Raw genomic sequence first — 24647 nt, forward strand, 5'->3', positions numbered from 1 at the left:
ACGTGTCTTATTGTGATTTATTGTCTTAAATAAAAAACATTTGATAACAAAAAATATATATATATTATGTTGTTGCTGTTGGGCAGAAACCTCTTATGTCCATATTTGAACTACAACGTCACATAAAAGTATCAGATCCACAAGCAGAGACATACAGTATATATGACAGAGATATGCTCCTTATCCAGAGTGATTTGATATGAAGGCTTATTCAGACATTGCCGCCAAACACTAGACAACAGATGCAGCTAAACTCTTCATGCATGCTATGATCTTCTCACACATAACATACTGTTTCACAACCTGGTCACAGACAAATCTGACAACTTTAAAACACACTGTACAAACAGACACTAAAAACACTGGATCAAAAACCCAACTGTTACCACCACTGCCATATAGTCCAAAATATACAATTTATTTAATTTTGATAGCTTTGCGTGCGTGCGTGCGTTCGTGCGTGCGTGCATGCATGCGTGAGGGCAAAAGGCTGGCACACTGTACGCACCCTGAACTCTTCTTTGATGGGGCTGGAGTTGGTCTGCGGGTCCAGCCGGTTCATGTCGTAGTAGACCGAGCGGAGCTGACTGGCTGGAATGGTGGTGTCGCCACAGAGGCACGCCTCCAGGATGGCGTCATGGATGAACACGTACTGCTCCTGCAAAATGACATCCTTAATGTGGGAATGTGAGGAGACACGCTGAACGTCCTCAGTCACAAATCAAGGAATTCAAGGAAGGAGAATGCAATTGAAACTTGAAACATCATATCAAGTTGCACAATACTCATGCCCTTTACAACGATTAAAAAATAAACACTTCAGGAACCTCCAACACAGGGACAATGGGAGGACTTAATTCAGGAGATACAGTTTATGGAGAAACTGACACACCGTCTGAGGCTACAAGAAGAAAAAATGGAGGACAAATGGTATAAATGGACAATATTTAAGGGTATAGGTGAATGAGAGACACTTGTAAATGCCTAGAAAAATGTATGTAACAATCTTTTTTTTTTTTTTTTTTCAGTTTTTTTTTTTTTTTGTACGTTTGTGGTGTTATATGTATTGTAAGTTAGTTTTTTCTGTCTTGTCTTAAAAACCAATAAATGGATTTTAACTAGAGTTTTTCTTCATTTCTTCTCTGCTTTGATAAAAGAAGAAACATCCCGGTAAACACAGTGCCCTGTGTTCATCAGAAGACACAATGGGGCTTTAACTCCCATTCTACCAACTGAAAGGGTGAACTGGAACCCCTGTGCATCAATGACCCCGATATCTTCACCATGTTTATCATCATTGTAATCATCATCATCATCATCATCATCATCATCATCATCATCATCATCATCATCTCTGAGGAATTCTCCAATGTAAAGATGACATTTCTATTCATGCCTTAATGTCATGTTGACAGACAGACGACTCAGAGACGGCTCTAGGCTTGATGTATATCCTTTCTGAAGTGACATTTTCCGATGACACTCCCTTGTCACTTTGGACCAAATTCCGCACACTTTGCACAGGGGTCACTGATCTTGCACGATGGAATGATGCCAGGCCTTGAGATGAGGCCAGTAGGGTGTGAACTGTGTGACCTCTAGTCTACCTGCCGAGGTCAGCTTTGTGCCCTGGGCATTGAACAGCCAAATGAGAAATGCATGGATCAATAAAACAGTATATGTTTAAACATAGGCTTTTCATGCCTGCAGACTGTGCTGGAGTGTATGACCGCAGGGCAAGGAACTGTGCCAGCTACTGTAGCTCAAACACCTGTGAGGGCACGCACGCACGCACGCACGCACGCACGCACGCACGCACGCACGCACGCACGCACGCACGCACGCACGCACGCATGCACGCACGCACGCACGCACGCACACACCCACTTTGAAGGTCACCGAACTCGGAGAGGAGAGTGACTCAGGGTGAACAACATTTGGTCTCCAGTTACTCAAATCCCAGTTCGCACGTCAACGATGAAACATTTGCCCATTAAGTCCAATGGCGCCTGTGATTTAAAAGGAATTACGGTGAAATGATGCATTCAGTGAGACTACGGATGCCTCCAGATGGCCCGTGTTCAGAAAAGCGAAAAAAGTCCTTCGGCAGCCCGCGTCGTCTAAAGTTGGCAGCGAGTGGACGATGTGAGCTAAATGCTCTGGTTTAACAAGCCTCTGAAAGGCCTTTTTATTATGACACTATTGTCCCACTTCTGCCGCGCATCAAGCTCAGCAGCCTGCGAAATAGCTAGCGGGTGCTCGTGCTAGTCTTCTCAGAAACAGTCATTATAAATAAATAAATATATATATATATATATATATATATTTTTTATGTGGCATGAATGACTACACCGTGTTAACCATAAACAAGACAGGGTCTAATAACTACGTTGCTTCCCTGGTGCATGCAATCTGGTGTTTATTTGCGAACGACGCGTGTCTGTGTGTCTGGGCAAGACAAACTGTACCTCTGTCTTATCAAAGTGTAACGTCTCTGTCTTATCAAACTGTATCATGCTATCTGTATCATCATACTATACCTCTGTTTGGACCATGTTGACCCTCCGCGAGCGTAGCTCTCGTACACAGTTATAAATGTCCACGACGCCCTCTCGCTCTGCCATGTCCAGCATGATGTCGATCACGATGAAGCAGCCCGTTCGGCCCGCCCCGGCACTGTAGGGAACCCACCGGAGATCAGACGGATTACAAAAACGCCCCGGGGACATAGAAACCTTTGTTTTTTATTAGGGGTAATTGACATTTGAAGTAGAACATGCATAAAAAGTTACGGTCTCCGTAAAGTAGGATTCAGGTGCATTATTCGCATGACCTTGGGTAGTTCAATTGATATCGGTCAAAACAAAGACACTTCCTCAAAATTGACATGTATACGAGCTCAAAGGAACAGCATCAGGTTTGCTGTGGCATGAAAATTGGATTTAAAGCTGCTATAAGCAATAATAGGTCAACATTTTAATGGCCAGCAATGGGTAGAACACTCCCAAAACAAATGTAGTCTCTGTGACACATCTAGCAATGACTAACCAATCAGGAAGTAGATAGGCAAATCGACCAATGGCAAAGCTTCTAGGAAAATCTTTGAATGCAGTTTGCAGCCCCTAGATGTGTCACAGAGACTAAATTGTTTTTGGGAGCGTTCTACCCATTGCTGGCTGTCTGAATCCCTAAAAATAATAATGGTAATTAAATTTTTGACAAATTATTGCTTATAGCAGCTTTAATGACAAGCTTGGGTCTTTTCTTTTCTTTTCCTTTCTATGTATTATTATTATTATTTTATAAACTTTCCAAACCGACACTGTCCGACTTTTAGAGAGCTCACTATGAAACCAGACCATGCAGTTAGTGTATCTACAGGGGGCTGAGACAGAGTGCTGTGCATGCCAACCTGCAGTGTACCACCATGGGACCGGCGTTGGTCAGGGTTTTGGACTTGACTCTCCTAATGAAGCCCAGCAGGCCCGTGGCGTGGTAGGGTACGCCGTGGTCCGGCCAGCCTGTGAAGTGGAACTGCCGGATCTCGCGAATCTCATGTGCCCCCCTCTGCGGAACGGCAGAGTTGACAGTTTCCACACGATAAGAGAGAGAGATAAAGAGGGGTAAGAAAACCAATGAAGTCTAACGTCTTCTGTTACAGTGTACAGATGAGGTTAGGAGTCTGTGCTATATAGCAAACACATTGATTGAATGCACTGTAGACTTGGGTGAGCAGAGGTTCAATTATCTATCGTAAATAGGGAGTATTCAAGGCTCCCTTTGTGTAGCGAGGCCCACAGCCCCACTCCGTCAAGCATCAAGCCCCAAGGTCACCATCTGGACATGATGACATTGACCCTTGCACTCCATACTATTGGTTGCTTGTAACGTAGGAATGTAAATGTGTTCCACTGTCACTCGTTGGATGTATCTCTGAATAGGTGTGTTGCCTGAATGCAAATAACCAGAGGATAAACTCCTTTTAACCACTTCAGGCCTATTTAAAAAAATGTGCAAGATCGATATCGCACACACAAAGGAAGTCCAGTCAGATAACTCACGGATAGACTTAACCAATATTTATTATAGAAATGAATATACATGTTCATGAAATATTTTATCTTGGTGTTCGGCTCAGCTACATTTTCTCCCTGCTCGGCATAATTGAACACCATCATTAACATTAAGAGCAGGGAGATAGATATACAATAACAACCCCCCCCCCCCCCCCCCATGGGGAACGACAAATAGCAGAGCCCACTGGTGGGCTCTGCTATTGTTGGTATGCGGTTGGTATGCGGACTGTTGGCGCATACCAACAGTCCATGGGGACAAATAACAGCATATATAGCAGGAGGATGACAGCTGGAAGAACAGAGACTGAGGTGAGCTTAAATAACGTGGCAATTTGTCAGCTGACTGCCACGTCATCGTAGGCAAATGAGTATGGAACATGTGTAGTACCAATGTACTGTAATACGCATGAATGCCACCATGAGCATAGCATGAACACACTCGAGTATATCTGACTGAACTAACTCTGCAAGCTACGTATATCATTAGTATTTCTGCTGTGGAAGGTTCGACAATATGGGATGGTTGTCGGTGCTGGTCACACACTGGGGACTGAACCTGCCATTCTTCAGTTGTAACCACTAGGTCAGTCTTTCAGTGACAATGCGTCACAATGTGCACACGTTGTGAGCTTGTACATCTGCTATTTTCACCTACTATAATGACATGCCCAGAATGCAGATGCTAGGTTGAAAATGTGAATGTACAGTGAATGTACCTTCTCCACAGCAAAGGTCCTGATGACGTACTCCGACAACAGCTGGGTCTCTATCAGTGTCACCTTGATGTCTCTGTAGATCTCAGTGTCATCAGGCCAGTACTTACAGCACTTCACCTGAGCATGGAACACAAATTAAAAACACTACAGTTACAACCACATACAGTAGAACACTGCTGTTGGACTACTCACATGTGTGACAGTGCAAGGTTAACCAGAGAATTAGCATCTGCACTACACTTTCACAAAATAAGTAAAATGTGCGCACACATGCGCGCGCACACATGCACGCACGCACGCACGCACGCACGCACGCACGTACGCACGCACGCACACACACACACACACACTTTGAATTTCCCCAATTCTTCCTGGCTGTGTGTCGAAGTGTCCTTGAGCAAAGCAAGAGACCAAACAAATAACGCTCCCAATGAGCAGGTTGGTACCTTGCACTGTTTCCTCTGCCGTCTGTGTGTTAATGGGAGAATGTAATTCTAAATGGTGCTGTGGATATAAATGCACCATTTATTTAGGCTACCATTTATATTTACGGAAAGAACACAGGCACATACAGACTAACATACAAGAACACAAAATCCTTTCATTTAAACGTGACCACTGCGATTCAAAGTAATTTTCTTTCTCCAATACATTCAATTGTCACGTCACATTACCTCCCCATTTTCCACCTGATATTTCACTTTCTAAGGCGTTTCTTCCAAGGCCAAATGAGGCTCGCCGTTGTATTAGTCTCGGCTCCTGGTCAAGGAGAGGCTGTAAATGGGAATCTGATGTATCGATGGAGAGCTCATTCCCACATTATTGCTTTTTCATTCACACATTGATAATGGGAAAATGAGTTTAAAGTTGGACAGAACCCAAGGGCAGTGCTGTTCAACGAATGGGAAATGCTCTGCATTTCAATAGTGCCTTTCTCCAAACGCTGCTGTGTGTTACATTCGCCCATTCACACACACTTTCACACTGACGGTGTGAATAAATGCTTGATTTATATTTGGTTGCGTGCTGTCTCACACATTGAAAATACAGCTGCAGATCTACAAGCTCACTAAGTGTCCGCGAAGCTGCCCGTTGTAAGCCTGCAGATCGGCTGTTTTTGGTGCACGACATCACTGCATCGACACAGCATGAATGTTCAGGGTTTCAGTGTCTTGCTCATGGACACTTCGACACGAAGACAGGGGGAATCAAACCAAACGGCCAGACGCTCTATACCTCCTGAGCCACTGCCGCCCAGAGAATGCTGAGAGTGATAAAAGAAAGGCTGTACGATTCATCAATCTTTAGTTCTACATGTCACACAGACGAAACCTTTTTATTTTTTTCCCTTTCATTTTTAAATTACTTGAATGTGATGAGGGTGGAAATAATGACAACCAAAATGAAATGATAAACCATCAAGCGTTTCATGCAGATTTCCCAATAGAAATCTTAAACTCCCCACCGGAATTATCACTTATATTAGGTATCATCAGAGTGCAAAATTACCCCCCACCCCACCCCCGCTTCTCAGCCATTCAATTAAAGTGTTGATGGTGAGGGAGTTGGGAGCACTAATAGCAGTTGAGATCGCGGAGGTATATCAGAGAACAATCATTTTTGATGAGGGGATAAATGTGACATCAGCGGCGGGCTCGATTCAATTTTCGTTTTCCGGGGCCCAACTGTATGCTGTGATTATGAGTGAAATGAGGTTTTTGGCTTAGTGGAGTGACACAGAAGGAACAGGGGATTGAGAGGAGGCGAGCTTCAGGTCCTCTCTCTCTCTCTCTCTAGCCCCCCCCCCCTCCCTCTCTCTCTCCCTCCCTCCCTCTCTCTCTCTCTCTCTAGCCCCCCCCCCTCCCTCTCTCTCTCCCTCCCTCCCTCTCTCTCTCCCTCCCTCCCTCTCTCTCTCTCTCTCTCTCTCTCTCTAGCTTCCCGCCCCCCCCCCCACCCTCCCTCTCTCCCTCCCGCTCTCCCTCCCTCTCTCTCTCTCTCTCTCTCTCTCTCTCTCTCTCTCTCTCTCTCTCTCTCTCTCTCTCTCTCTCTCTCTCTCTCTCTCTCTCTCTCTCTCTCTCTCTCTCTCTCTCTCTCTCTCACACCCCTGATGACTAATCCCCGATGACAATCACAAATCCACCGGCCGTTTCCAGCCAGATTGAATTAGGCAAAAGCCATTACCTTATTAGATCACTCCAAATCAGATGCCTGGTATTGGTTGGGTGGAGGGGGAGGGGGGGGGGGGGTTGTTGAGGATGAGGGGGGAGGGGGGGATTAGCCTTTCGGCAAAATTACACAAGGGTACACCGAACACGCATACAAAACATACAGACACACACGCACACAGATGTTATTTTGTGTGGCGTTAGTCCAACTGATTTGCTCATAATCCAGCATGAGGGGGAAAAGGTGCACACTCAAACACATTTGATTACTCTTAATTTTAGTAATTTTATAAAATTTCTCTCCCAAATTTAAACCAAAATAGAAGAAATAGACAATCTGCAAGCTCACAATGCAAACTGCAACGTGTTGTGAGCATGTAGATTGTGGGTGTGCGACAGCATTGTATAAAACAAGCCTACTGTATTACAAAACAGGCAATTTTTCTTGACCACCTAAAATGGCTCTCACAATGTCTATTTCTGAAATTCTACTATGGACACACACACGCATACACACACACACGCGCATACACACACACACACACACACACACACACACACACACACACACACACACACACACACACACACACACACACACACACACACACACACACACACACACACACACACACACACACACACACACACACACACACAGGTCAGCATGCCACCCTTCCAAAGCAAACGTGTGTTACATCAAAGCAGGGTGAGTGTCTGCACCCTGTGTGTGTATAGAAGCATTGGGTTGTGTCAGGCTAAGTTGCAGCACCGCGTCTGTGCGGTGTGCCGCATGCATCTGTGTGTGTGTGTGTGTGTCTGCCAAGATTCTCAGTTCATCAGCAGCGGAGATGAGCAGATGGCCCACTGTGATATGGCAGAGTGATTTTATGGAGGTCTGTGAAGGGGGGGGGGGGGGGTTGCTTTCGGCTCTGTGGAGGCAGAGTCGCTGTGACCAAACTGCGGCTGCCATTGGATAAGGATCATATAACAGACGGTTTGGGGGCCCCCGTGGCCCCCGCTGAGCACGGCGGCGCAGCTAAGCAGGTGTGGAGAAGGTGTGGGGAGGAGCCGGGCCGGGCTGCTACAACTACTGTAGAGGAACGGACTAATGAGGTGCCTGGAGATCGGGGCCCATGAATCATTATCAGGCTCTGCTACATTTAAACCATTCTGACCTGAGATCAGATTCATACGAGGTTTCCGCCGGACACACACTGGTCTGATGAACCCATTCTGACCTGAGATCAGATTCTAAAAAATGTCAGTCGTTCTTTGATTTTTTTCAAAAATAGCAGACCTACAAGCTCGTATCGCCACTCGGTGGCGCGATATGAGCTTGTAGATCTGCTATTTTTAAATAGCTAAAGCATAACATGATGCCGACACCAAAATGGGTGCCCGTTCAGAATGGGTTAAAGCCCTCCCCTCCCTGCCCGGGAAGAAGAAGAAGAACAAAAAAAGGGCACATCAGCTAAATCGCAGGGTTGGTGTTTAAAGAACACCACTATGCGCAGCGTGTGACTTGTGTTTAAGATTCTGTAGCGCAATATATCCCCTCGCCGGCGGGGTCTAGAAAGACCTTAACAGCTTAATCACTTGAGCCATTTATGCTTTTGTTGTATATAGTTTCTGCAACATAGACTACCTCTTCATAGACAACATCTTCCTCAAAACAGGAAGCTGTCATCTGATCCCCAGACCGGCAGGTTATTCGACCAAATCACGATGCAGTGGTAACGAAAATGTATTTTTAAATATCTTTATGAATTTTCATTTCTGCTAACCAGCTAGCTATAGATAGGCTTCTTTACAGTAGGCTGTATTTACAGGACTGCAGGCAAAGTGTCAGGGATCTGGCAGGACATCCGCTTCATTTTCTACTCATTTTCAGAGCTTCCAAAGTACAGACTCAAAGTACAGACTCATAGGCAGAAGACATGTCAAAGTACAGACTCAAAGTACAGACTCATAGGCAGAAGACAGGTCTTGAGAGACTATTTTCCGTACGAGTCAAATAGCAAAAATAGCCAATTGCAAGTCGCCCAAAATAGGCATGGCAGGGTTAATGCGGTAATTATAACCTCACCAGAAGGCAGGAGGTTTGCGATGAGCGGAAACAAATTAGGGCTAAAGTTGGGTTGGGAGTTCCTTGTCGTCGGGTCCCAGACACAGTGATGTAAGAGGGAGGGAGAAGTCAGGGCACTTCTGTCACAAACGCCACGCCGGTAAACAACGGCGCCATCTCCAGTGTGTGGACAACATTAAGAGATGCTTCAGACTCTGGGGGTGGACGTGCTAGGAGCTGGCAGCTAGCGCTGTGTAATCTCCTGTTATAGAGCCACTCAGATGTAACCGCAGTCAGTCGCCTGGATGCTTCTTTGGTAATGAAGGCCATCAATCAGTTACCTTTCACTTCACAAATAAATGGGGGAGAGAGAGAGAGAGCTGCTGACACACAGGACTCATGCCTCGATGATTCTGCAACGTGAAAATACACATGTTGTGTATGCTCACACAAACACACACACACACACACACACACACACACACATGTGCACATGCATGCGCGTGCGTACTGCGCGCACATCCCTGGAATCGGTCCAACTTGCCTCTGGACTGTGTTACAGTAGCTCGTGGATGGATCAGATGGGCTGTCCATCGACGTGATGGGAATGAGACGGGGGAGTTGAGCTAATCTGAGCTGAGGTCAGTGGTTAGAGAGTGAACTAATAATGAATACTGTACCCTACCCTAGAGGGCAGCACGGGTCCATACAATTGGTCCTGGTCCGAAAAGGGACCGGTGATATCTGAACCGAACCGCTACGGATCCGAGAAACATTCTAATTGGCCACACCTGCCCCGGAAACGGCCCCGAAAGTTTTGGATCCGGTCCGAAACGGAGCCGAGAAGGATTTGACTGTTTGGAACCGGTCCGACCAAAACGGTGCGGCGCCGATCGTATCCGATATAGATCCGGACCCATAGTGTGTTCTCTGCAATATTATATGCTTTAACATGACATGAGACTGCTCTCTATGAGCGACTGCACCCCACCTCTCAAGACAGCGCAGCGGAGGGTTGCAAACTTGCATAGGCTAATATTAGTGCATTTTAGCACACCGACATTCTTACCAGAGCTGTTGACAATCACAACAAAACTGTCCCACATTTTACCTCCGAGGTGGAAAGCCTGGTGACGCGAGGTTAGTCCCACATTACTCGTTACGCGTTTCACCTTGCTCGCTCAAGGGGGTCGCCATGATTGCATTAATACCCCGGGATTGGGGTGAGAGAGAGACAAAGCTAGTTATAGAGTGAACTAATAATGAATACTGTACCCTACCCACCCTTCTTTGATCTGAGGTCAGTTGTTGGAGAGTGAACTAATAATCAATACAATGAATGTACTCACCCTTCCTACTTCCACCAGGTTGGTCACCATGACGATGGCTGCCGTGTTCTCCTGCCAGACCATCCGCCAGAAGTCAAACACTGTTTCCTGCATTGGACCTGGATGGGCGAGAGAGAGAGAGAGAGAGAGAGAATTGAGTGATTTGTTGGAGAGAAAAAAAATGCATTTTACGTAAACAGAGCATACACAATGGCAGTGCAGAGTTAAAGTAGTAGAAACTAGCAGAAAAACATTGGCAATGTATAAACTATTAACTATGGAAATAGCCCATACAGGCAGGCCTTGATCATGCATGGGTTCATACTGTACTGTCAACAAGGACAAATCGAAACCCCATTTCGTTTACTATTAGAATGTGTCAGATAGAAAACCTTTAAGGAGATTTATGTTGGATCAAATAAATGTTCACTTGCTGGAAAAACGCAACGTGCAGTGTCAAGTGTTACAGACTTTATTGTACTCTATTGAATAGAGGAGCACAGCACACTGCAGGGGCATCATACCATATTGAAAATGATGTTGTAGCTGGTATGTGAGTTATATGCTGTACACACTGTATCTGGCATACTGTTTCTTTGTTACTGTTTCACGTAGACATAGCCTAAATTATTTTCTCACTCACTGCTTTGGCAATGTTCCGAATGTATAGCATGCCAATAAAGTATAGTTGAGACATGGACAGTAGAGTAACATCAGCTTAATAAGCTATAATAATAATGCATTATTTCAGAAACTGGGCAGCAATGCAATTTATGGAGCTTTCTCCCCTATCTTTCCACTCTGGGCTGAGTATGTCAAACATTATTTTCCAATCAAGTCAAGTCAAATTATGCAATAATGTACTTGGAACAAAAACAGGCTCATCACAAAGTGCATTACAGAGCAATAAAATGCATAAGTATGGATAAAAATCTGAAAGAACGAGCAATCAATTTAAGATATGAGATCGGGAAGCGTGCGTGTAATGTGCGTGCATTTTTCTGCGTGTGTGTTTGTGCGGGCGTGTGCACGTGCATGCGTGTGTGTGTGTGTGTGTGTGCGATGTTGCAAAGCTTGCAGTAATTACTGTATGTCTGGGGTCAGCTGCAACCTCTCCGGAGCGGCAGAGCTGACCAGCATGTCAAAAACAATCCCTTCAGTCTGGCCCGTATTTAAAACTTCACGGAGCAATAACTACGAATTGATAGAAATCCAATTAATATTCTGTTTAATTCAAATAATTAATATTGTTCTTAATTAACTGGCAACGGCACGAAATTTATTCTGACATATTAATTAGTGGGATGCAAATCCCCATGCATTCTGCATAGCTAATGCAAATTACTTTGAGCCGTGGAAAATCGCATTGGGGAGCGTGCACATCGGCACGTGCGTGTATACTGTGCACAAATAGGCTACTTGTGCACATGTACGCACACACACACACACACACACGCACGCACGCACACACACACACACACACACACAAATCTTTTGCACACAAAATCTGTCATCACAGAGCTGTTGTGTGGAAGATATATCGTCTCTGTCGGGTGGAAACCTGTGTGCAAAACTTTTCAGGATTCAAATTCAAAAATAGCAAAAGTAGCAGATCTTCTCCAAGCTCAAAACATTTCGAGCTTGTAGAGCTGCTACTGTTGTGACACTTTTGTGTGACGCTGTGGTATAATCAAGTAGGACGCTGAATTATGAAAAATATGTGCGTGTGTGTTTGTGTGTGTGTTAGGTTGCGCACAGGTGGTGAAAAACAACCGTGCTGTTTTCATGCTCATACCCAGCCAGCCAGCCAGGCAGGCACCCACACACATAAGTCCGTAAGGGAGTGGCTTGCACCACTCAAAAAACACAAAAAGTTAGAATATGGAGATAAGAGGTTTCTGCCCAACAGTGACAATATGAAAGTCCATTCACTGATATTTACTGTAGACAGTTTGCTTTATCCCATGTTCAGTCTCATGCCCCCTGGGTCCCATATAGCTGTAAACAACTAAATCGCTTGACTACCGGTATATACTGTATGACCAATAGTGAAAATATCCAGCCTACAACATCACAACGCAGCTTGTACAGTAGATCTGCTCAAAAGAAAAAATCTTTGTATTTATTTTTTAGTGTTTTGAGATAAAGGATATATAATATTTTCCCCTAAAATGACAAGGTTTAAAGTATATGAAACCCATTGTGTGTTGTAAAATCACATTGTATGTGTCACTGAGACAGATTAACCCTCTAAGACCCGCATTAAATAAAAAAATAGATTTCAACCTTACTACTACTTTGTACTACTAGGACTAAGACTAAAAAATATGTTAAAAAAAATAATAAAAAAAAAGTTTGTATAATAATTATATAATAATATAATAAATTAATAATTTACATTTGGGGGATATCTTTCACAATAATGAATAAAACATGTTCTAGACATTCTAATGATCACAAAAAAACATATATTACAATTATTTTACCTACTTTTATTAGGGTAAAGGTCAAAAGTCTTACATTTTTAATTTGTGTGAATTTCAGCCTCTGTGGGGGGTATTTATATGCAAATATCATGACCAATGGCATTGAAATGGCATTGCAATGAACATCACTGATGACGTTTAGGTGAGAACTAAAGTCTCTAAAGTGTTTTAGTTCTCCTATACTGACAGAAAAATGATCAAGGCCAAAAGTACATCCACAGCACGGAATATTGAAGAGGTCTTATTTCCAAAAACGGAAGCGTTTTTACAAGGTTGAATCGCTTGTATTTTTTAAACATTTCTAGCAAAGACTTTCTGTCAGCACCCCCACCAACCGCCCACCCCCACCACCAAACAAGTTGGGACGTATAACAGTTGGTCGTCAGACTCCTCAATATCCTCTCCATCTCCGCTTGCTCATTGTTCCTCTGCCAGCCGTTTCCATGTGGCAGGTCTCCATTTTCCTCTGTAAGGAACTCAATCTCCAATTCCAATCTCCTCTGCTCTCTCCAGCAAGTCCCCAACCTGATTGAGCCACCCACTCTGCTGCCTTCCACAAAGCAACAACACCAGTCCCCCCTGAGGGAGGACGCACACTGCTCTCACAAGTTTTGGGAGAAGGAGTCTGGGAGTACGGGACAGCTGGTGTGTAGGACTGCAATACCACACAACACTTTAAATCAGTCCAATCAGAGACTGCTTGCCAGGATGGGGAGGGGGGGGGGGGGGGATAGATAGACAGAGAGAGAGAGAGAGAGAGAGAGAGAGAGAGAGAGAGAGAGAGACACAGACGGACGGACGGAAAGACGGACGGACGGACGGACGGACGACGACGGACGGACGGACGGACGGACGGACGGACGGACGGACGGACGGACGGACGGACAGACAGACAGACAGACAGACAGACAGACAGACAGACAGACAGACAGACAGACAGACAGACAGACAGACAGACAGACAGACAGACAGACAGACAGACAGACAGACGATATTGCGTGTAGGAGGGGAGAATACTGTATGTGAGTGGGAGATAATGGGAGTAATGTGCAGAGGAAAGAGCTAGAGTAAAACACATCATGATGCCAAGTGCAAATAAAGTAGAGTACTATAAGCGTAGTAAAACCCCACAAGTAAACATGACACTGAGAATCCTGACCGCCTTCCTGTTCAAATGATTGACAGCTTGGTTAGCGAGGGCAGTATACAGGGGACAAAAAAAAAGAGGATATTTTTAAGACGAATAATCTTGTTAATAAGTCTGTCAAATGGAAGAGAGCCGAGTTAGAGGATGGAGATTGCAGGAGATAGAGGCCCTGAACCCCAACAGTGAGAAAGGAGATACAGCATAGCACTCATTAAATAAGGGCTGGTGGAGTGTAAATGAAGGAGACTGCACTCAACACAGTGGGATTTTGATAAAGAGCCTATTTGTTATACCTTTGGCATTTTGCTACAGTTTAGCATTGTAAATTATAGCTTGAGAGGTTATTGGATGGGGAAGTTGGGTTGTTCAATCCACATCAAATATGGAATGAAGTATAAATACTGTACAAACCAGTGTATCAGTAACACTGATGCTGTATGGCTCTCTCCTTGTGGAAGGGAAGGAGCTTGCCTCAGGAATTGCACTGACTTTGTGGCAACAATATCAAACTACATGATTATACATCACTGCTGTTGAGAGGAAACCTTGTATGTCCAAAACCGACATTTGAAGATACTAGAAATCTACAAGCGTACAAATCCACAAGCTGACAATCGAAAATCTCACAACGGATTGTGATTGAGCTGTGATTGTGATTCATTTACGAGAAAACATTAAAGTTGAAATGTGGAGTTACTTTCCTGGCGACTTCAAATTCGACACAAAATTCGACAAATTCCACACCTCCACAGGGAGTGCAGTGCCCGGTGTCGAGTCGGTCGGACGGACGCACGGTTGTCCAGAACCGTAAACAAATCATCGCTATGGGGTGATCAGCCATTCATCAGCCAATCTTTGTGTGTGTCAGGAGTAATACTGGCTGTGGACTTTTGTAGAACTTGTGGAAATGATGCTGGGGGGCACAGTGGCGCAGTCGGTAGTGTTATCGCCTCACAGCTAGAAGGTCCTGGGTTCAATTCCTGCAGAGGATGCTGTGTGCTCTGGGGGGGTGTTCTCTCCTCCGCGTCATCAGCACCGATACTCTAGGTGGGTTTGGCGAAAGGGCCTTTCTGTGTGGAGTTTTCATGTTCTCCCCGTTGTCCCCTAGTGTAGGACAGGTAGCCTCACAAAATACATGCAGTAATCCTGGTCTCTATACTGCTCCCCCTGGCCAGCCGGGGCGCCTGATGGAGGGCAATGAACTGGTTGGAATAACGTGTTCCTTTCACGTGCTACGTCCTACCGGGGAAACTCTCCCTCTCAGGTGATAAGAAGGGACCTGCTCTTTCCTCACTCATGCATTGAAGGATGCATAAGCTCAGTTCGAGGCTCTCCCACTTTGGCAGAGGGAGAGTAGCGCCCATGATTACAGCTCAGGCAATTGGAATTGGGTGAAAAATGGGTTACAAAACCGTGGGATAATATTTATTTAAAATGAAGTGAATAAGCACACTTAAGAAAGTAAGTGCCATGTGTGTGAATAAACATAAAGCATACTTATTCAAAAACGTGAATAAGTCAGTGATGTTTCTGGTCGGCCCAATTATGGAGTGGTGGTTCCAGAGCTTGCTGAACTCGTGGTGACAGACAGACACCATGAAGAAAATGCACAACTCATTAAATAGGGATCTAGGACGTGTTCTACACAGCAGACAGGCACAATACTTATACTAGGGAACAACTAGGGAACCAAACAAATCTAAAATAGGTTGCCACAAAACGTATCCTCCCTGTCAGGCAGAACCTTATGTTTTTTCATAAATTAATATCCACTTTTATTATAGTTCCACACATTACAGTGTCATACAAAACGCTGCAAAAACATTAGATCTACAAGCTCACGGCGCGTCACAACATGTTCGGAATTTATAGATTTGTGCAACGTTTACAAAAACTTGCACGTTAAAAAAGCCAGTAATTCCATGCCTAATAGTGAATAGTTGTAACGCTTAACGTACTTCCATCTGGGATCTCTGTAGCCCTATTGCTGAAGAAGGCGTCCCTTTTTTCAGCTTTTTGGCAGGTGATTAGATGGGATCGTCTGTCTATCACGTCCGGGCGTGCTAACTCCAACCAATCATACTGACGTGTCTACATGACATATAGTAGCTGTGACAACAGGAAAGTAAACACTAGCCCCGCAAACGAAAAAAGTGTTAATGAACGCCTGATAGCATTAGGTTTAACACCCTCACTATCATGTCAATATGTAGTTCATGTCATTGGTTGCTTACAAGATTGCAACAGGCTCTTCTCGATGGACCACTCCTGGTCTCGTCAAGATCGTGCCCGTAGCTACCACTGATTGGTTCGACTGGGCACGGTCGGTTCCAATGCCAATCTCTGAGCAATCCCAGATCAAGGCTGTATTGTGAACTTGTAAACTCAATACCGCCCCATTTGGCGGAGTCAGCCCAACTTTTTAAAAGTAGCCTGCGTCACCAGAGGCCGATTTATTGCAACCATTCCTACAGATTTTTCCAAACCTCATAGTCACAGAGGTTTTTATTAATATTTAACCAATGGAAAGTTTTAATTAGAGCTTGTTATAATTAATAACTTTCATCCTTTGAAAGGTTATTTTTCCATTTCCTGAAAAGTATGAGGTTTTGGGCATACAAGCATTCTGCAGACAGCGACAATATGTGGAGTTGATAAGGTCTTATCTTTCTGAGGCGTAGTTAACCATGGGTCATTAGAAAGAGGTTTAAAAATCTGGGATTTTACGAGCTTGTGGTGACAAAGAAAGGAAGCACCACGTGTTATCAAATAGAGATCTAACTAAACAGAAACCGTGTACCTAACTCATTAGCAATGTTGCTAATCTTTTCTTGAGGAAAGCGACTCGATTCTGCGAGTTTTCTTATCTTGTGACAACGGCAAGCTGCTATTGTTATCAAATAGGGATCTGAGAACAAAGCGAACAGAATCCTAAAAATTTATTAATTCAAAAACACAATCTTGATAAAGAGCCTTTTGAGGTCCTTCTTAGAAAGTTGCAAAGGCTTTAACTACAGTAACAATAGTATGAGAGAAGAGGCTGGAAACTTGATTGTTGGATATTTTGCATCCCTAACGAGATGTACAATGCTGCTGACGAGAGGCATTTCTGGTTCATGCAGGTTTTTTTACGGCTGGCTTGTTTAACTTTTTTTTATAAAAGTGCAGTGAGCATAGAAACAATGATAGTGATCAAATTAACACGACGCTTTCTGAGACCCTCATTATTCTACTGTATATGGACTAAACTCTGTCTGTCCGCCGTCCTTCCATCTCGTCCCATCTCAGTGGGCACTCTACCTGAACTTTCACACTGGCATCTGCCCATTGCCACAGCCGCTCTGGATTAATCCATTTAGACTGAGGCCGTCAGGCTGATGAGATCAGTAGTTGCGGTGCAGTCCCACAGCCCGAACATACAGTGGGGAAAATGCAGGTAAGGACTAGTATGAGTTGACAACAGCTTAGTTGAATTAATTTACATGAAAAGATATCAGCTTAATTGTCACATCACAGGTTGACAAAAGTGCACTTCCAATTTCATAACTGCACGTTGGACAAGTTATACAACACGGGATACAACATTATAGGCAAAGTTGTTGAAATTTTGTAAATTCTAAATAGACTAAATAGGTAAAACAGCAGATCTACGAGCTTGCAACGCATCACATAATGACAAGTTGTGAGTTTGTCATATATATCACGTGAGAGCAAAGACGTTTGCACTGCTTAGGGTACACGGGTCTGGTTGGAGGGCTTCGGAGGTGTTCTAGCTCACTTCAGAGGAAAAAGAGCACCTCTCAGAGTGGCACAGCCAGGCAGCTGTCAGAGAGCGGGCGCTGGCTGGCTGGCTGGCACGGCACTGCTGCTGCCGACAACCACGCTGTGTTCTGGGACCCGGCCGGGCTCCTCCTCACTATACTGAGGAGGGTGACAGCTGTAGAATTCCCACAGACAGACAGTGGTGCTGTGGAGGAAGCTACTGATCAACGTGTGACAGAGCACAGGCAGGCAGGCGCGCGCGCACACACACACACACACACACACACACACACACACACACACACACACACACACACACACACACACACACCACACACACACACACACACACACACACCTGTCCTTTCCTCATCCATTAATATTACATGCAGTAGCCCTGGTACTATATATATTCACTCATCATTGATTTGCTCTCCCTCACTATTCTCTCTCTCACTATTCTCTCTCTCTATCTCTGTCCCTCTCTCGTCTCTGTCTCTCTCCTGGTGAGCTGGGAGATGTTACCTGTACGGTAAATAACAAACTGGTGACATTTAGCACCCAGGGTGTCCGGGGCGTAGGAAGGAGGGTGTCGAAGCGATGGCATCAACGAGCATCTGATCTGGCGGAGAGGAGGGGGAGCCTGATGAAATCCAGCCCTGCTTCCGACTCATGAATATTTCCCAGATCACTGGGTGGTGATGGCGGCAAGCCGAGGCACGTTGATCAGAGGCAGTTTGTACGCCCACCACGACGTAATTCAACCGCCTCCGCTGACAGCTCCCAGAGACAGATCCGTAGATAGAACACAGAAAGGCTCTGTAGTGGTGGTGGTGGTGGGGGGGGGGGGGGGGGTGGGGGGGGGGGGGGACCTGACAAGGTGGTGGTTAATAACCACCTGGGAGGGTTGGGTGACTGGGTTCGACTGCCGTCACAATCAGCTTAGCGGTGAGCCGCGGTCGTTCAGAAGTGGGGTTGTTTTGGCGTGCCGGCGGTGCAGCGTGGCACCGCGGATAACACAGAGAGAGAGCGAGAGCGGGCGACCTATATAATGACGAGCCGGTTGGCTCCGTGTGATGAGCTTTTATGGACTGACAGCTGTTTCAACCTGCCACCGTCACCTTGAATGGCGCAAAGGGACTTCTTAATAAACCCGCGGCTAACGAGTGCCGTTGTGCTTTATGGTGGAAAGAGAATGGGGACAATGTTATATCCTGCACGTTATCTGCCATATTGAAAAGTGCCCTTCCCACGCCCCAACACCACAGTCTGTGCCACTGTCACAAATTATGTCCGAAATGTTTCAGTTTATTAGCACTATTACGGCAAATAGAGGCTTCTTCGTTTATTTGCCTGTTGTTTATACAAAGTTAGGTTACGGTAGCTTTTGGGGGTAAAAACGAAAAATGCTGCTGGAATATACTGTGTACAATTGAATATACCAAGATTATATTCACATTTTTTGATGATGCTCTCGAATCTATTTTATTGTTTTTATCATAATTCTACTGTTATTATCTATGCTGCTGCATTGTCTGAAGGAAGCAAACCAAAATAAGTTTTACTCTGATACCTGTCCTGTACACAAGATGTAACAATAAAGCACAACCTTGAATCTTACCTTAAATCTTAAAAAAAAGACAACTTCCCACAATAACTGCCACTGCGCAGGTGCAATGTTCATGCTCAGGTGTATACAGTAGTTTGTCTGAGACGGATCTGTCCGGTCTGTCCGTCTGTCTGTTTACCACCCCCCCCCCCCCCCCGGCCATTCCCTGTGCTTCATTGTCAGCAGACTGGAGGAGCCTTCGCCTTCCTGAATTCCTGTCAGGCCTGCAGAGGATGATGATGAATTATAAAAGGGGCTCCGCTCCGCTCTGCTCTCCCTCCTGGAGAATACAGATGTTTCACACCACACACATTCTACTCCTTCTTCTTTCTGGGCAGATTCCCGACTGCCACTGTGAAATCCAGAGTGTCATAGCGTAACTCGCCTAGTGGATAGATGTGAATTAAACGGACCCTTTTGGGTCCACTTGGTTCCCCTGGGTTCAACTCATCAGAGTTACCGGTACGTTCACCCTCGTGATTTTACAGTGTAGTCAGTCAGTCAGTCAGTCAGTCAGTCAGTCAGTCTTCTGTCTGTCTGTCTGTCTGTCTTTCTCTCCAGTCTGCCCCCCCCCCCCCCACTCCCTCTCTCTCTCTCTCTCTCTCTTTCTCTCTCTGTCTCTCGCTCCCCGTGCACTCCGATACAATCGATGGAAAATGAGGACTTATTATGCGAACTCAATGAGAAAACAGGGGCTAATTAAGTTGAATGGAAGCGCATTCAGCTGCGCAAGCTTTCCATCTCAAACAGGATTCACGCTTGAGACGCCTCTCTGACGACTGATCTCTGTGTGTGTTTTCCTTTTTCTTTTGTTGTTTTAACGAGATACCGCCTCTTTGCAACTAAAAAACAATTAAAGAGAATTCTTAAAATGATAATTAGCTAGGAAATAGTTACTTTTTGAGGTAAACTCTCTCCCGAAAGCTACTTGTTTTTGTGACCTAAAACACCCCCACTTGGAGGCTTCAGTCTCTCCACCAGCCACTAGACTAGGCAGTATCAAATGTACTGTACGAATATGCATATACATACAGTACAGACATCTGTAAAGGTGTACACATGACAGGTGTCATGAGGGTAGAAAGTAACTAGGTACATTTACTGTACAAGTACAATTTTAAAGTTAGTATTGTCAATAGGTTTCCATGTACTCTCCCACTACATGTACAATACATCTCAGAGGCAAATATTGTACTTTTACTTGAGTTTGAGGTGTGCTATTATCTAAAGAGTTGGGATAGAAATGGGACATTTCAGCAAAATTAGTACTTTTACTTTCAGTACTTTAAGTATGTTTTGGTGACAATCCTCGGCCACATTTCCATATCAGACTTTCTACATTGTAGCATTGATACTTTTATTCAAGTAAAACATGTGAGTACTTTTTTCTACCACTGTACCCGATGTTAAGGTGTACATGCATGCATGCAGCTGTATACAGGTGCACATGCATATACACAAACACACACACACAGTATATAGCCAAATACCAAACTGACTTCCAAACAGTGAGACGAACATACTGTGTAGACGGACAGCACGTATGAGTGTGTGTGTGTCTGTGTGTGTGTGTGTGTGTGTGTGTGTGTGTGTGTGTGTGTGTGTGTGTGTGTGTGTGTGTGTGCGTGCGCGCATGTGTGCGTGCGTATGTGTATGTACAGAGGAGAAACACACAGAAAGACAAGCAGACCAGACAGACAAATGGACTCGCTTAAAGACTTATCGCCTCTGGCTGATTGGTATGCTATCAGTTACTGAAGTAAGAGCACACGGCAGGGCTGTTTTAATTGAGACGCCAAGGAAGAGCGGCGATGCTCTAATAAACAGGTAATTATGCAACTCCCAGCTCCGCCAAAGCAGATTGTGAATCCATTAAGGCCTCGCCATGGAAAAAACCCTGCCTCTCTTTATTTAATAATTTTTTTCTCCTCAAAAGTCCTTTTGTCTTTGTTTTGTTCACATTAGTCATTGTTTAACAGTTTTTTGGTGTTTATCACATATATATTACTCATTATCAATGTCAAATATATGATATACAAAATGCCTAATAGAAACAGTATTAATAAAAAAAAAGCACAAGCAGCCCTATTGTTGTCTGGAACCGAGGTGGGGTGGGTCTGGGCCGGGGCAGGGTGCGGTGTGGGGGGTCTGCATGGAGGTGGGGTGGGTCTGGGCCGGGGCAGGGTGCGGTGTGGGGGGGGGGGGTCTGCATGGAGGTGGGTCTGGGCCGGGGCAGGGTGCGGTGTGGGGGGTCTGCATGGAGGTGGGGTGTGGGGGGTCTGGGCCGGGGCAGGGTGCGGTGTGGGGGGTCTGCATGGAGGTGGGGTGTGGGGGGTCTGGGCCGGGGCAGGGTGCGGTGTGGGGGGTCTCCATGGAGGTGGGGTGGGTCTGGGCCGGGGCAGGGTGCGGTGTGGGGGGTCTGCATGGAGGTGGGGTGGGTCTGGGCCGGGGCAGGGTGCGGTGTGGGGGGTCTGCATGGAGGTGGGGTGGGTCTGGGCCGGGGAAGGGCAGGGTGTGGTGTGGGGGGGGGGGGTCTCCATGGAGGTGGGTCTGGGCCAGGGCAGGGTGCGGTGTGGGGGGTCTCCATGGAGGTGGGGTGGGTCTGGGCCGGGGCAGGGTGCGGTGTGGGGGGGCTCCATGGAGGTGGTTCTGGGCCTGGGCAGGGTGCGGTGTGGGGGGTCTCCATGGAGGTGGGGTGGGTCTGGGCCAGGGCAGGGTGCGGTGTGGGGGGTCTCCATGGAGGTGGGGTGGGTCTGGGCCGGGGCAGGGTGCGGTGTGGGGGGGCTCCATGGAGGTGGTTCTGGGCCTGGGCAGGGTGCGGTGTGGGGGGGCTCCATGGAGGTGGGTCTGGGCCGGGGCAGGGTGCGGTGTGGGGGGGCTCCATGGAGGTGGTTCTGGGCCGGGGCAGGGTGCGGTGTGGAGGGGGGTCTCCATGGAGGTGGTTCTGGGCCGGGGCAGGGCAGGGTCCGGTGTGGGGGGGGGGTCTCCATGGAGGTGGGGTGGGTCTGGCCCGGGGCAGGGTGTGGTGTGGGGGGTCTCGTAACAGTTAACCAATCAATCAGTCCTAACCTCCGGGGTCACAGCGGGAGCTCCTCCCTGCCCCGCGAATCTGCCGGCCAGATTAACACGGTGACAAACTGTGCCTGTACATGACGGCTAATCCATTTATTTATTCAGCTCTCTCTGTCCCCAAATGGCTGATTAATCACTCCCACGCCACTGGTGGGAAGAGGAGAGGCGAGAGAGAGAGGGAGAGAAAGAGAGAGAGAGAGACGCCTAAAGACAGAGAGGGGGCATAAAGTGTGAGAGAAAGATAGAGAGGAGTGGAGAGAAGAAGATAGAGATTGTGTGTGTGTGTGTGTGTGTGTGTGTGTGTGTGTGTGTGTGTGTGTGTGTGTGTGTGTGTGTGTGTGTGTGTGTGTGTGTGTGTGTGTGTGTGTGTGTGTGTGTGTGCATGCGTGCATGTGTGTGTGTGCTTGCATGTGTGTTTGCGTGTGTGCACGTGCACAAGCGCAAGACTCCCCAAACATCCGCTTGAGTGAGCATCAAAGAGTGGCTCACAGGACCGTGTATGCAAACAGAGACGGGGATGTGCAGCGAGCTGTTTGAGCACACCTGCACACCCAAACAAACACACGGGTTAGCCGGAAAGTCTCGCCGGCGCCAAACCCGTTTGGCAATTAACGGAAACTTTAGTTTGTTGTTGCTGCAAAGTCTTACCTTGCGTAGCGATGTAATGGTTTGGCCGGTGGTAACCCTGGAACAAAGCAGAGGTAGAAATGTGTGAGAATAATTCCTGCTCATTAAAACCTGAGTTATACTTAGTGGTGTACGGGTGTCGCACACCGGACAGAGCCGATCTGCAAGCTCACCACGCGCCGCAACATGCCGCGCTGCACGCTTGTAGATCGGCTATTTTCGGTTCATTCTTTTGGTTCAGTGCGTAACACAATGAGCCACATGAAGGGGTTTTATATTAGTCTGTTTACCGACCCCTAAGATGCTCATGAAGTATAATTGTGACCACAGATGCACAGGCACATGCTCATAGAACATCCACGTTGCCCTCGCCACCCTCACTCGAGCGTGGGTTCCACTTGACAAAAGCACTCTGACTTGCATTCATGTGCTTCCATGCAATTACACGTGTCGCTCTCATAGAAGTGTGCAGCTGCATGCGCCGTCGCTGCACTTTTGCTTTGAGAGAACTTTTGTAGGTTGGGTGGGGGTGGGGGGGGTTCACATTGTGTTGCGCAGTCGTCAAAGGCCAGGCGACCAAATCTGCTAAAGCCTACGACGCCAGTTCTACGTTTACATTATTCCTTTGTTTTTGGACTCTGTTGTGTAAGTACATGTTCTGTAACATACTATGATAGAGGGCTTACAATGGCTGCTTTCTGTATAGCCTACTGTGCACGCATCAGAAAACACAGTGGCGCGGTCTCTCTCTCTCTCTCTCTCTCTCTCTCTCTGCGTGGCGCACCTCTGGAGAAAGTGTTGATAATCCCCTTGATACAACTAGCAGCACTGATCTCCACAATAGGCCCCTAGTCTCATGGATTACTCTAATCCGCCCAATTTTATTTTGTGCAATTCCTTGTCTTCTCTCCAGAGATACGAGGCAGGAAACAAAACATCAGGACTTAACGGCTCCTTCACCGGCACAGTCTCCCCTTTTGATTGCACATGCGCATGTACTGTACGTACGTGTACACACCCCCACGCACACATGCACACACACACACACACACACACACACACACACACACACACACACACACAAACACACGTACACACGTACATGTGCGTGCGCTGTCTCCACCTCCCATTGCTATTTAGTCTTATCTCTCTTATATTCAATTTAAGTTGGACCGTGATTAACGTTTCCCCAATGAAGGGGGAAGACACAAAGGATATTTTCCTCTCTCCGTCTCTCATCCATCCGGCTCTTTCAGCCATTCAACTGTCCTCCATTTTTAATGACTTCTTTATCGTCCGAGTGAAGGAGAGGGGAGAGGGACTGGAGGGGGGGGGGGGGGGGGGGTTGTTTGTGCTTTCATATAGTTCTGTCTAGCGAAGTAGAAGCCCAATTCACTGGCGGATTAGAAGGTAGAGGCAGAGGAATGGACATGTCAGGGTGTCTGTGTTCATCTTTGTGTGTGTGTGTGTGTGTGTGTGTGTGTGTGTGTGTGTGTGTGTGTGTGTGTGTGTGTGTGTGTCTTACCGCCTGTGTGTGTCTGTGTGTGCTTGACCGCAACCGTCAGCTGTTTAGTGCTTGCTATACATGAGT

General features: G+C 46.3%; 1 protein-coding gene across 10 annotated transcripts in view; it reads right to left on the minus strand.

Moving 5' to 3' along the window:
• LOC310870755 (receptor-type tyrosine-protein phosphatase mu) overlaps nucleotides 1–24647 on the minus strand; it is a 255299-nt gene that overhangs the window by 12928 nt on the left and 217724 nt on the right. For all 10 annotated transcript variants that reach the window (XM_083782041.1, XM_083782049.1, XM_083782048.1 and 7 more), the window contains 6 exons: nucleotides 23078–23114; nucleotides 10375–10472; nucleotides 4793–4909; nucleotides 3413–3567; nucleotides 2541–2676; nucleotides 509–658 (listed from right to left, as the gene is read on the minus strand). In XM_083782041.1, the coding sequence (XP_083638167.1) occupies nucleotides 509–658; nucleotides 2541–2676; nucleotides 3413–3567; nucleotides 4793–4909; nucleotides 10375–10472; nucleotides 23078–23114 (693 nt within the window). The remainder of the gene's footprint in view (nucleotides 1–508; nucleotides 659–2540; nucleotides 2677–3412; nucleotides 3568–4792; nucleotides 4910–10374; nucleotides 10473–23077; nucleotides 23115–24647) is intronic.

This window comes from Protomyctophum parallelum, assembly GCF_964188405.1.
Source record: "Protomyctophum parallelum genome assembly, chromosome: 14".
NCBI classification, from domain to species: domain Eukaryota; kingdom Metazoa; phylum Chordata; class Actinopteri; order Myctophiformes; family Myctophidae; genus Protomyctophum; species Protomyctophum parallelum.